Source organism: Zingiber officinale, chromosome 1A (genome assembly GCF_018446385.1).
Source record: "Zingiber officinale cultivar Zhangliang chromosome 1A, Zo_v1.1, whole genome shotgun sequence".
In the NCBI taxonomy this organism is placed as follows: Eukaryota; Viridiplantae; Streptophyta; class Magnoliopsida; order Zingiberales; family Zingiberaceae; genus Zingiber; species Zingiber officinale.
This window is the reverse complement of record NC_055987.1, coordinates 171,733,478-171,748,199: the sequence shown is the minus strand read 5'-3', so window position 1 is coordinate 171,748,199 and position 14,722 is coordinate 171,733,478. Positions and strand designations below refer to the sequence as shown.

At 33.5% G+C, this 14,722-nt stretch overlaps 1 protein-coding gene across 1 annotated transcript; it reads right to left on the bottom strand.

Moving 5' to 3' along the window:
- Positions 1-1,026: 1,026 nt before the first annotated feature.
- On the bottom strand, positions 1,027-11,749 carry LOC122038416 (ycf20-like protein). The gene is made up of 3 exons (XM_042598161.1): positions 11,359-11,749; positions 5,549-5,629; positions 1,027-1,626 (listed from the first exon to the last, which is right to left on the bottom strand). Exons 1-3 carry the CDS (start codon positions 11,463-11,465, stop codon positions 1,197-1,199), a joined length of 618 nt encoding a protein of 205 aa, XP_042454095.1. The 5' UTR covers positions 11,466-11,749; the 3' UTR covers positions 1,027-1,196.
- Positions 11,750-14,722: the final 2,973 nt, after the last annotated feature.

Genomic DNA, 14,722 nt, shown 5'->3' with positions numbered 1-14,722 from the left:
TGCCTTCTCGCCTGTCCATTTTGTCTCTTGTACACATAAAATACTAATTTTTCTCCTAATCATCATATCTACTACTTCCATTGATTTACCAGTGAGAGTTCCTATATTCCTTGTTCCAAATCTTAGATTATTAGTTTTCCTATCATATTTGGTCTTATCTAAACTATGGTGTAAGAACTTTTGCCTATTTAACACTACACCCAAGTTCTCATGGAGATGTAGCGGTCCTTGCTGAGACATTACAGTCGGACCCTGTAACGCGAACTTTTGCATATTTATCACTACACCCGAGTTCTGGAGATGTAGCGGTCCTTGCCGAGACGTTACAGTCGAGCCCTGCAACGCGTTCCTTCCGGGGAACAACCTAGCATTAGCACAATAGTTTAATGGATTCATTCATTGAATACTTACCATAGTTTAATGCTAGTTGACAACCTAACGCAGCCCTCCTCTTTTATCCGGACTTAGGACCCACTATGACCGATCATCATGGGCAAAATTCAACGGGTATATGTCCTATAAAAAAATTCCTCTCATCCTTTAACAATTCGACAGATTACTATAAATAACCTATAATTTATCTCCCTTCGTGTAATTCCAATCTAATCACTTTTTTTTACAATAATTTATTTCTCAGGCTTCCGTTTAATTTTAAACATAAGAGTAAAATTATACCTCTATAGAACCTCACTACGAGTGGTCCAATTAAAAATTAAATTGCGGTCATGCAAAAGTCATTTTCTTTCTGCTCGAACTATTCTCAGTTTGAACAAGGAAGGCTCCAAGTCAACTTTATCTAAACTAAAAACTATACAAAGCCATTACAGAGCCTCAAAGGAGCGAGCAAACTAATAATAATAATAATAAATAAATAAATGATGTTTAGTAAAAAAAAAACATATATTTTTACCTAAAGGAAACATCCGATTTACCTAGTGAAGCTATACAGGCGACACAGGAATATAAGGAAGTGAGCCATTTCACGAAAGACTTGCAACTAGGAAAGACGAGTGGAAAAAACATCCAAATTTGAACAGTTTTAGGGACAGTTTCATACATGTAAGGATTGCACGGTGTTAATCTGTGATTGACATGGACAAGTGGTATAGTATTAACCAGGCCCCAATGGGTCCTGCAATTGTGATGTCTTGCTAAAATTGTGACTCGGAATTGTGTGCTAGTTTAGGAAAACGAGTCTAACTCCCAAGCTTGAAGGCATCTACAAAGAGACCCAAGCATACACCAGCTTTCCAGTAGTTCACCATCACGATCAAGGACTTGAATATCCCCGAAGGCATTGTGAAGGGCTTTCTGTACATTAGCATCCCTATTCCTTCAATGGCAGCAACCACTACACCAGCAACCAAAACATCCCAGTCGCCAGTCTGCCCGAGGATTGTAGCTAGAGCATTGGCTGTATAGAATCCCAAGAGGAGGAGGAATATCTTGGTCGGAAGGTTCTTTCTAGCAGCATTAAGCTTCTCAAGAAGCTGAACACCTGCTGCACCAACAATAGTACCCAATCTTGTCCTCCCAACTCCTGCATTATCTCCTTCTGTGTTTTCTGCACCATTGCCACTTGGGGATCCACCTGCGCCCAAGGCTAATGCTTTCCTCTGCGTGTACCTTTTTATCCAATAAATTCATTCCATCAAGCACAAATCACAAATCAGCTTACAGAATCCTGTATGAGACTAACTAAATTAAAAGACGAGAAAGAAAGTTGTCCATCATAACATGCTAAAAGTAGTATGACGTTTCATGGCTAACCTAGACATGTCTAGGAATGTTCAATAAGAATTTGTTTGGTACACAGAAGAATTTCAAATTAGTTTAAGATAGAAAAATGTTAATGCATAATTCCATGTGAAAACCAATCATTCATGAAAATGTCACATTGCTTGAATCTTCACAGTTTCATGCTACTGACAGATATGGCATTAGACAGAGATTAGATAATACTAAAAATAGCAAACAAATATTCGAAGAACTATAAAACAGCATATACGTGACTACAAACATTTGAAGAACTACAAAACAATAACGAGCCACTGCTAACATCAGTTGTCTAGTCACAATCAAATCAATAAAAAAAAGATATGGATCAAAATCAAGTTCAACAGAGTAGCTTGTAGGAAAATGAATTAATAGGCCTGCCTAGTGGGAATTAATAGTGTCCTATCTTCCTTCTAACCCAAGTTCAAACTTCTGTCAAGCTTATCTTGGATTGTAATTCTTGGCTAAAAATCTCTAGCAATGACGAAAAGTCACCTAAGTTGACCTTGGTAGACCACATGAAGTGAATATGATCTTGATAGTATTTTTTGGGTAAAGGGTGTCTATTCTAAGATTCGAAGAATATATACGCACCAAGCCTTTCTAACAAATGAAGAGGATGGAACTTCAAAACAAGAGAAAAGAGATTGTATGGTAAAACTTTTTTCTTACGATGAACAATTTGTAAAATCAAAAAATAAGTTCTGGTTTAAAATCTCGACCCGTACTGATATTTCAATCTCAGACTAAAATGATACAATTTCAATACCATAACGTGCTGATATAATTTTAATATTTTTAAATATAAAATATATTAATTAAAAATATAAAATATAAAATATAAAATGGAAACAATACGGGATCACAGTGTCCTATATGGTAAATAAATAAAAAAATTATTATATATTTTTAGAATTATATATATATATATATATATATATATATAAAATGTGATAGTTTTATTAGGATTTGATTAAATCTATTTAGATTATCCTATTTATAGTTAGGAGGTGATTTAAATTATTAACCTACCTTTAATATTTAATTATTCAAATTTCTTAGGTTGTGCGCAGTGCAGTCGCCCCTGCAGATGCGCCCCGCGACCCCGATTCGCAGAGATGGTGATACCTCCGCGACACAACAAAGACCGCATGGGTGTCCCCGTCATGACCTGCAGAGGTCGCGGTGCCTCTGCAACCCTGCGAAGAACGCACAAGAGTCTTCATCACGACCTGCGGAGAACGCATGGGCATCCTTGTCGCGACCCGCGGAGGTCGTGGTGGCCTTCGTGACCACACGGGCGTCCTCGCTGTGACTCATAGAAGTTGCGGAGGCCTCCAAGACCCACGAAGGTCGCTGCGGGATTGTGGCGCCTCTACAGTACTGTGAGCCTCGTGATGCTTACAGTACTGTGAGCCTCGTGATGCTAGTGCCTCGCCCGACATGAAACAATATTTTAAACCATGAGATCAAGCCTACAATATTGCAAGGAATATATTTAAGGCCCAACTTAGTTTACCACCACCCACCCACTTATGTCACTCTAGAGTTAAAAGAATTAGAACTAGAGAATAAAATTTTAAAATATCGAATTATGAGATAAGAAACATCAAAGAACTTCATTCATGGCCCAAGTACCTACGCATGTTCTTCCAGAGCCAAAGGGTAAACTATACTAAAGATGGATCCACAAGGTTAAGCAATACTCAAGGAATAGAGAGAAGAGTATCATCACCATACAGAGGAAGAAATTATGCAATACTCAAGGAATAGAGAAACAAGTACCACAAGGTTAAGAATCAAGTGGACTGAAGGGGAACAAATATAGAGAGAAGAGGTGAGACTATTAGTGGAATAGCAAAAGAAAAAGAGCTTTGTTATTGTACGATTGCTTTTGGATGAGATCCCCATGTCTCTCTATTTATAGACTTCAAAATGGTCATGGATAAGCTCTTGGTCTGTATTAATGCCAATTGACTCCATCATGCCTCCGGTCAATTAAAACTTAGATCACAAAAGACTATATGCTAGCTTTTAACTTTAGTTGACTCAATGTCTTTCCAATCAACTAAGTCTAAATTAGTTGACTAGTTGACTCAAACATTTGTTAGTTCACTCTTCTAGATTAGAATGTATGTTTATCTTTCGTTCAATCAATTAAGAGAACTAGAGTGGTGATAATTTGAAAAATGCAACTAAAAGAACTTGAGTGCACGTGGTTCTGAACCCTAAGTTCATACTCTAGAACCTATAAACACATAATGTGAGTCAACCCATGCAAACCACTATATTTTCTCTTTTCGGAAACAAAAAAGCAAAGTAAAGCTTTTGTGATAAATAGAAGTTCGAAAGTAAAGACGATAAAGTTAATACAATACGAGTAATGGAATAGCAAGAGAAAAAGAGCTTTGTTGTTCTAGAATTATTTTTGGATGAGGTCCCCTTGTCTCCCTATTTATAAACTTTAAAATGATCTTGGATAAGCTCCTACAATTGTTTTATATTAATGTTAGTCGATTGAAACTTAAATCCCGGAAGACTATTTGTTAGCTTCAGTCTTTAGTCAACTCAATGTCTTTCTAATCGACTCAGTTCCAAGTCAATCAACTTAGACACCTATTAGTTTACTCTTCTAGATTAAAATGTAGGCTTATTTTTCAACCAATCATGAATCAAAATGACCGGGAAAAAAACATAGTTGATTGCCCAATCGATTGAATCCTCTTTCGATCAATCATCTTCAATTAATTGCCAAGTTGACTCCACTCCAAATAGACCCTTTTTGTTAGCGAGAGGAAGGTTATCAATAGACTATTTAGTCAAATAAAACACTCTAAGTGAAAGTCTACCTAAAATAATTTATATGCCACTCATTGACATTCACATCTCACATGCAAAGGTACTACCTCCAAGACTTCTTTTGTCTACTAGGATTCTCACCTCCAAGACTCGACAACACAGAGTTCCTTTTTCTACTAGCTCTGGTCAGAACCTTTATCTATTTGAATTGTTTAACCCATTGCACTTGTAGTAATTCGTCAAGTATTTTGCAACTGCACACTTGAGACACTTTATTAGCAATTACAAAATTAGTCTAACTTAAATTTTTGCCAAACACATCAAAATGACATGGTCAAATTTGACCACTTGAATCATAATTGCACCAACAATCTTTCCTTTTTGGTGTTTAATAATCTGTTTAAATTATGACAACATAAAATCTAATTCTCGGTATAACATGCAATGGTATAACTTACACCCTTGATTTTCTCTCCTTGAATACACAAATTCAATGACACTAGTATGCAAATAAATTTGATCATGAATACAAGATTAGAAAATATGCAAAAATTAAAAACACCGATCATAGCAACAATCAAAATTCAATCTTAAATTTGCCTCCATTTAAGACAAGTTATCCTTCCCATCAATTTATTCTTTGATTTCTTAAAAAGATAAATAGTTTAAAGTAAAAGCATGCAAGAAGAACAAATATTGAATTGTTTATATCTGAAACCAGTATAACTTTTAAGGGTAAAAATATTGAAAGTTGTAGACAATACTAGTTTTTCGGGGACAAATAGTTTGATGATGATAATGATAAAACCACAAGAAAATGTTCCACAAGTTGTCCTTGTTTATTACACAAAGTTGACTGTAACTTTGAAAAAATGCCTTCTATTCAATATCATTAAAAAGGGACAAAGTACATTTTAATAGAACTGATACCAATGTCTCATGTGGATAAATGCAATTTTGCAGTATAACAAACCTTTTCTTAATTTCTAGGCTACGCATTGGAAGATGAAAATCAGTGATGAGAGCAGCCACTGGTAATCTCCATCTTCTAGTCCTAGATGTACCACATGTAAGATAAATATTGGCAAAGACAGATTGTAATATTAGTACATCAAAGTATGTGTACGTCAATCTAGCAAACAGTGAAAGAGAAAAAAAAAAAATAAAGACATATATGAAGCTAAAAGTTTGCAGGAAATACAAATTGAGATTAGCAGTGAAATGCCAAGCATGGGAACTAGAGAGAAAAAAAAAATCAAGAAATAGTCAATATATACCTTTTCTTCTCGAACTTTGATAAATTAGCAACAAATCAAATAGAAATGTGTTGGAGAGTTTATCATGATTGATGGTCGTATATAAGCTACCATTATGTTAAAGTTCATTTTCATCTACAAAGACATGCTAAGAGGCACAGGTTTGCAATATCATTTTCCAGAAAGAAAACATATGGCTAGAAAACAATAAAATTGCTTATTGGCATCACAAGGAAGCTAGGATACATCCATCGAAGTCTAATGATTCTTATTTTTGTTTTTTCTCAAAAAAAAAAATACAGTAGAAGTTTCTATAATTATGCACTCACCTTGTACACCAGAGAATTTGAAACCTCCCTATTCTTCAATATATAAGGTAATAGGATAGCAACAAAATAACCAGGCATTAACTAAAGCAGACACTATGTGCCACAAGTCCATCAGAAATACCAGAAATTTTATTATATGGGAAAAGATGAGGAGCCAATAAGACACAAATAATGGATAAAAACATCATCATGTTCCATAAAATCAGTGTTTGGCAGATCTATCTACAGAAAAGCGAGATTATAATAGGATCTCGGAGAGGAATTTATAACAGTTGGTACTTTAAGTTGATATCCAAGGGGAATAACAGAATTGGAATGAGAATACCATGAGTGGGAATAATTAGACAAAACTGAGACCACAAAAGTAATAAGTATTGAAAATTGTAAACCATGAAAATTTTAAAGCATATGATAATTTTTACGACGACATAGAATTGAGAATGGGGAAGAAATATAGTTTTCGGATTGTTATATCTATGTAAAAGAAATATTAATATTTAGATAATGTTAGATAGGTTAGATAATATTGAAGGAAAAATAAAGAAAAGTTACATTCAATAAGCACTCAATAGGAAGATAACCTTTAGAGTTTAGAAACACAAACTTATGATAAGTTTAGGAACCCATATTTGTTCACTCTACTAAATCAAATGAGGTTAGAGAATCTCTAAGGAAAAAAAGATGCAAAATATAAATCCCAATCCCTAAAGAAGTTTAGAAAGATAAATCTCAAATATATATTTTACTCAACTAAGTCATTCGATAAAATTTTGAAATTCAAGAAGAGGATTGATTTTTAGTACCAAATAATTGATTTTCAAAAAAGGTGATACTTGATGTATGGGATTACTTGATGAGACAGTAATTATATTTCATATTAAGGTGCAAATACAATAGATGACTAGATGAGAAAAATATTAAGATGGAATAGACATGTTCAAATGACCAATAGATTATGTAGTTAGAGAAATTGAATGAGTATAGTTGAATACAAGATTAGAAGGTGATCACAAAAACTATTTACATAATTACAAAGTTTATCCATAGATCCAAATATTAATAGTGATACACCTTTATAGAGTGTAACTGAGGCACAGACCTACATATCCAATCCCATATGGTTGAATCTCATGATTTGTTGCCCTAAATGTTAATTGGAAATGAATTTAATATGAAGCATGACACTCTTCAGTAGAACTAGACTATACAGCATATACATTTGTAGCACTAGTCCTAGTCTAAACGAATTTAATAAATAACCTTTCCACATAATTATCCATTGCTACATGCACAATGTGTCACCTTTATTCTTCAGTAGTCATTTGTATCTAGTTGACAGACACTTAAATCTATTAGGATCGTTGTGATGAATATTTGAATACTTAGAGAGAGTGAATAATGATTTTTCTGTGATATTAATTTGTGCTTTCGTTTAATGACTTGTCAAGGTTTAATTTAATTGATTAGCACAATTAAAATAAAACAATCAGATAATATTAATGCTAGCACGTCGATAAACGTGGTTTGAAATTCTTGTTCCTACTTTACGACATATAACATTTAATGAGTCACTCCCAAAAAATCCACTAAATTTTCTCCTTTTTAAACTTCATTTAGAGGTGGCAAACATATTTAACAAGCTCTTACAAATATGGGTGAGCATTCGGTTAATTCGGTTAATTTGATATTAATTTTGTATAAATTCTTTTTATCATTTTTTTAAACAAATTCGGTTAATTTGGTGTTAACCGAAATAACCGATTTGATTAATTTGATTTTAGTCAAACTTTGATTAGATTTGGTTAGTAAATAGTAAATTGATTTTCGATTAATTCTGTTAATTTATGTACCGAATTAACCGAATGCTCACCCTTACTTACAAAATGTTTACAATTAAGCTTAGAAAACAAGGAAGAGAATGTTATAATGAGCTTAATTGAACAAGAATATAAGTTGTGACCATTACCCCTAAATCATTCCCTTGCTTGCTTCAATTAGCTTGAGTTGTTTTTTTGTTGTTGTTCTTTTATGTTGGCATTAATCAGTCGACTAGATTTCATTATTATTTGACTAATATATTATAGTTGTTAAGTCGTCAGACCATTATCGTGAAATTTTGTCAAATTAATGACTCTCTCCAACTTTTCTATCATAGTATCAATTGATTCGCTAACTGACTCAATCATGAATAACAATATTTTATTCATTGGTTGATTTGCTCAAGTCAATTGCCTAGTCTCCTTAGCCACCATTAGTCAAGTAAAACTTTATTGCTCATCTAACATCAATTTCAACCATGAATACAAATATTTTGTTCACTAACTAATCCACGTGAGTTAACTATTTGGTCAACTTAAGCACCAAGTAACTGAAGATCACCTATAGTCTATTAGATCATTGGCAATGACCTTTATAATAGTTGAGTCTTCATCTAAGTTAAAGATTATCCTCTCTCAAGTACAATCTCTGAAGTCACTTAAGAGTTTGTCATACAACTATGTTTATTGTTGCAATTAGTATCTAGTCAAAGTTAAGTTGATTTAGGAGTTTAATACTTAAGCAATATGATTAAACAATACTTTTTTTTAGTAATTCAGGTATCCAACTATTCAACTGACTAATTCTGAAGGTGACCGTCTCAATCCCACAGAAGTTTTCTCCTAATCATCAGGGCTAATCAGAAAGTGCTCATGGAGCCCTTCTAGATAATCAGTATTCTTAAGCCCACTTTTCACTGGAGGATAACGATACCTTCTTATCTTTATGTAAGGTAGGTCTACCATGCCATAATCTAAATTTATCCTTAGATTTATCAAATTTCTTATTTTCATGATAGTGAATACTAAAATCATAAAAAAAAATTTATTCTAGCATACGTTTATCATGATACGAAGAAATTTCAAGAAATATTAATACATTGGGCTTTACCTTGAAGGTTCTCCCTAAGTTTGAGTTTCAATTATTATTCTTATTTAGATGTCTCCCCCTTGGATATTGATCTCGATAATATCCTCATTTGTTGCATGAGAAGCACACTATATACTCCTTGTCTTTCAACACCAAGGGTCGAACTTCCCTTGAATTTTCCTTTATCTTAGGTGTCACTTGAGCTATTTTCTCTATCAACTTTATAAATTTACTCTTATAGTATCCCTTCTCTACACTCAAAACATATAATATGATCTTTATTTTAATTACATGAAATTGTTATGCCTTTAAGAGTTGAGCTCTCTATGCTCATAGAGGTGAGATTAGCTACCTCCTCGTTGACTCTGGATGTTGACAGTTCCTCTTGTTCCAATGTCAATGGCATATCCTCTCCCTCAAACATTGAGATGGATATTTCTTCATCTTCCATTTCGGATGTTGAACATCTCTTAACCTTCAAGTACTCTTGTTCTTGAACCAATGAGCCTCCTTTCTTAAGCTCATCCTCTTTTTGTGTTGGTGATAGATTTTCATGAAGTTTTGACAATTTGCTCCATAGGCCACTTGCATTCTTGTATTTACCTAATTTGTATAAAATATATTAGACACCAAATTAATCATAATTTTGATTAACTTATCGTGTACCTTAGATCTCTTAATATACTCCTTAATCCATTTGCTCCTTTGGAGAGTTCATCTTTTATCTTTTAGACTTCAAATCCCTTTATTAAAGCAAATCACTCCTCTATGTCTATATGGAAAAACATCTCAATCCTCATATTCCACTAAGCAAATCCTCCCAATCCGAAGGGTAGTGGAAATTGGATGGCATATCCGAAACTATTTTTGAATTTCATTTTCAATTAGTCCAATGATACCACTTGTTAGGCATCCTTTAGCATTATACTCCTTTGACAGTCAGTTTGATGAAAAGCGATCTTGCTTTGAAACCACTTATTAGGTATAAAGAACTCAAAATTGGAACTCTTTCTTCTTCCTCTAGCGTTGGACTTTTTTGGCAATCAATCTAATCAAAGATAAAACTTTGCTCTAATACCACTTGCAAGGTCTGGTGACCTCCCTAGAGGGGTGATGAGCATAGATTCTTGATTTAAAGTGCATCAAAAATAAAAACAACACAAGCACAATACCTCAATTTCTACGTAGTTCATAATTTTTGGTTCCTACTCCATGACCTAGCATTCTAGCGGTAGCACCATTATACTTTCTCCTTCTCGAATACCTTCCGGAGGCAAAGAAACCTTTATAATCCCTATTCTTAGAAGCAATACAAGAAGAATACAAAAGATATAAATGTAAATGAATACAATGCAAATGAAACAATTTTACAAATGAATCTCATTGTGTTTGCTTCTCTTATTGTTTTGGATTGCTTCTTGAAGGTCTGGAATGCAGCAACACTCACCTGTAACCCTCCAAGAATTGCCCAAGAATAAATGCTCAAAAATCTCCACAAAACCCTCTTTTGTAGGGTTCAAGTCGAGACCAAAATCCACCTAACAATTGATTGATTTGTGCACCATCAGTCAATTGCTCCACCATAGATTCGAACGTTGCTATGTTCTATCAGTCTAACGACTCCATATAGCTCAATAATAGTTTATTGTTATCACTAATACTCGATTGATGCTCAAATCGGTTGAATAACTTGTGTATCGAAGATGCAACCAAGGAATCATGACACCAGTGAAGAAAGATTTTTAGAGTTTATCCTTGTACGACCTTAAGGACAAGGTTATTTTAAAGGGTGATGGAATGATACGGTCCCCAAATACACATTCAAATAACTACTGCAAGATATTATCCTTTAAAATAGATCGTTAAATTTGTTATTAATTTTTCACTTTTCTGATATAATAAGTCATTAGATATATTTATTAATTGTTGATAGGCATTCTTACATGTCTATATAATAACAACAACAACCAAATCTTATCCCACTAAGTGGGAAATTATGTTACCCTTAGAGGAAGCGATATATTATTGGAGTTCGATCTCCATCCTATCCACTCTTTTTCTTCTTTTCTTTATTTTCTCTGTTTCTTCTCCTTCAATAGAACTAGACTTTACATCATAGAAAATTGTAGCACTATTAGTCCCAACCTAAACGAATTGAATAAAATTTCCACATAATTATCCTACACGCACGATGTGTATTCTTCACTGCCAAATACTTGGAATGAAAAGAAAATTAATAAAATAATGATGCATAGACATCAATGAGCCCAACCAGGAAAGACGATACTGACCTGCGGCAGGAGTAAAAAACCGGAACAAAATGCCGGCCCCTTGATCTAAGAGTCCCAGTAGCATCGGGGGATGACAAACCGTGATTCGTTATCAGCGAAGATGTCATTCTACGTTTTCTTATTCTCCGTCTTCTAAGAGGAATAAACAATGAAGAAGTAAAACAAGTCCAAGAAAGGCACTTTCTAGCCCAACGATTCAGTAGATGGTAGTGGTGTAAATGGGGGTTCTGATGGTAAGGGTTGAGTCAAGGAAGGCGGAGGCGGAGAGGTGGCAGAGCTGAGAAGAGGAGGAGAGCGCCGGAAAGGAATTCATTTAAGGATAGTAGTTTATTATTGTTAGGAGAAACGAAACAGGGATGCGGGCGGAAGCACTAGAATGCACATTGTTAGGGTTTTAATAAACGTGGCCGGGTGCTTTTTCTTATCCTGGTGTAAAATTTTTTGGGAGGTTTTTTTTGGGTACGTTAAATGAGAGCTCATCATCCGTAGATCCGATCATGATTTGGAATACTCCATTCGAAGGTTTAAAATCGCTCGTTCGACGTCTGACTGTAATATTATGGTTATAATTTATGGGTTGACGGAGACATTGAGGGTGAATGAATTATCTTTTATCACATGATTATAATTTATGGTTCAGAATTATATTTACGTTTCAATTTAATATTCATGATGATATATATATCTATAGTTATTATTTAAAAAAAAGGTAGATCCGTTATCTTAGCGGCCCCCTAGTGCCGGCCCCATGGATATGGAGGGAGGTTCATGCAGGTACATAGGTCATAGGCGCATAGCCGAGTAAACCCCATGTCGTCAGTTCATGAAGGGTTCATTGCAAAGGGCAAAGAGCATCTTATGTGCAAACTCAATCAGTCTATGGACTGAGGTAAATCTTCAAGGTCTTGGAACATCCAGTTTATCAAAATAATCCAGACTTATGGATTTATTTAGTAACCGAATAAGTCTTATGTATACAAAAGGTTGAATATTATATATATATGGTTGGATTTATCTATAGTTATTATTTTAAAATCTATATATATAGTTTTCATCCTAGTTTTTATAAATTTAATATTAAATAAATAAAATAAGACTATTGAATAATTAACATATAAATAAAATTAATAAATTAAAATAGAATAGTACCACATCAAATAATTTATGGCAAATAGATTGCAAAATTTAAGATAGATTAGTCTCAAATTAAAGAATTCACAAATAGAATAAAAATTAATTTAAATAAAAATGTAGAATAGGTTAAGCAATATTGAACTATAGTATTAATATTACTAAAATATTATATATATATATATATATATATATATATATATATATTAATTTAAAAATTATAATTAAAAAATCTAAATAAAATTTAAAAAATAAACTTTTTTTTAATGAACAGGTGGTTAACCTTCAATTTACCAACTATCAAAGGCCTAACATATAAATGATTTGTCTAAAGATAGATCAGTTACGAGTTTGGCTCATTGAACCAAGTTAACAGGTAACTGATCAGTAGACCTAGTTACATGTCCAGGACGGATCTGGTTGGCACCCATCTCGGTGTAAAGTCTACTCATGCAGTTAGTCATCTACCTTGGTACTGAAGAATTGGTAGAATATGGATAGAGGTCCTGGTGAAAGAGATGCTAGTAGAGAGTGGAGGCACCTCTTATTTTTATATATATTCGATATCCCGATCATATAACCCAACTAATCTTAGGATAAATAGTCTAGCCCCACATCAATAGTTCAACCATCATAGGTGTATCCTATGTGGAAATTAAGCCTTGATTACTTAGGAAATGCACTCTGCCTCTTACCATCAATCTTAAGGTGGAGGCACATCTTATTCATAGGTTGTGTGGAGGAGAACCCTACCAAACTAAGTATTCTAATAGGAGATAAAGAATGGGAAAAAAATAACACAATTGAATGTAGAGAAAAGTTCGTCATAATCATCTTCATGCTCATTCAAAAAAAGATAATGATGGCCCCTGAGACAATGGTGCAGCAGTAGGACACTTTTTTAATTTCTCATGCATCTAAAGATTGAGTCTCAGCTTCGGCAAATTAATAGATGAATTTCTCTTAATGAGCAGTTGACATAAGAATGCTAGGTTGATAGGTCGACCCCACTTTAAGTGCTTCCCGATTTATCTTGATGGTCAATGAAAAACTTCTGAAGGATCATGTCAGTCATCCCAGGATTAGTCGGTATAAGCAGGACACTTGAAGTCAACTAAAAAAAAGATAATAATGACAAACATGGTCAAATGAATCCCACACAAAGGATGATTACATGCGATGCCTTACTGACTCCCTAGCTTGGCTAACATTTAACCGTAAGCATCCATAATTTGCAAAGGATTCTAGGAATGTAAGGCTAGGTTTAGAATCAGATGAATTTAATCCATTCAAAAATATGAGTGTGACACATAGTATATGATCGATCATTTTAATATCATACAATTTTCTACCATAGATGTGTATAAAACAACCATACTTTATATTATCACTATTGATACTTGACCTATATATTCCTGGAAATAATATCGACATTTACTTGCGATTTCTTATTATAGATTTGAATGATTTGTGGGAGATATTAGTGCAAACATATGATGCATCAACCAAGCAATTTTTTTTAGTAATCTAATTATCCAGCTCTTCAAATCGACTAATCCTGAAGGTAACCGGCCCAACCTCATGAAAAAAATAAGCAAAATTTTCAATTGTAAGTTGCATTGCTATGAACAATAAATAATTTTATTGGGTATACAACCTTATCAGGATAGAACACTAAATGTCAACTTGCATACCGAGTGTGCTATAAATTTACAAATTCATGATGGTTAAAAAATGATGGAAAATACTACTATATGGGTCACTATACATTTTTGAATAGTGATCATACGTTTCAAAAAATATTAAATTTTTTATGGTACAGAAGAGTATGAAAGACCACTAGCCACACTATTAGAAGACATGGTGATAAACAAGTTGAAATTTTTTTAATTATATTTGAAAAATAATTGAAGATAATCAAGAACTATCATTTAATTGGGAAAAAAACTTTATTCTAGTAGTGGTTCTATGTGACACAAAGAATTTTAGGCTAGTCAATTGATATGTGATAAATAAACTTACTGCAAGGTCTCTAAACCTATAAAAAGAGAAGCAAATAGACAATTCAAGGTTGGCAAAACAACTTTGATTAAACTTATTAGAAGTCTTTTGTTTTTGTTAGATTTTGAGGGATATCCTAAGGTAATCGTCTTATAATTTTAGTATTTATTTGATAAATATATATTCACTATTTGAGTGCATAATATATGTTTGAATAGTCTTAAACTCATTT

Bases quoted from the DNA above. Each gene is read 5' to 3' on its own strand.
- LOC122038416 (XM_042598161.1), bottom strand. From the start codon at position 11,465: ATGACATCTTCGCTGATAACGAATCACGGTTTGTCATCCCCCGATGCT. The intron at 5,630-11,358 runs GTCAGTATCGTC...TGGTACATCTAG, and splicing joins GTTTTTTACTCCTGCCGCAG to GACTAGAAGATGGAGATTAC. The intron at 1,627-5,548 runs GTTTGTTATACT...TTGGATAAAAAG, and splicing joins AGCCTAGAAATTAAGAAAAG to GTACACGCAGAGGAAAGCAT.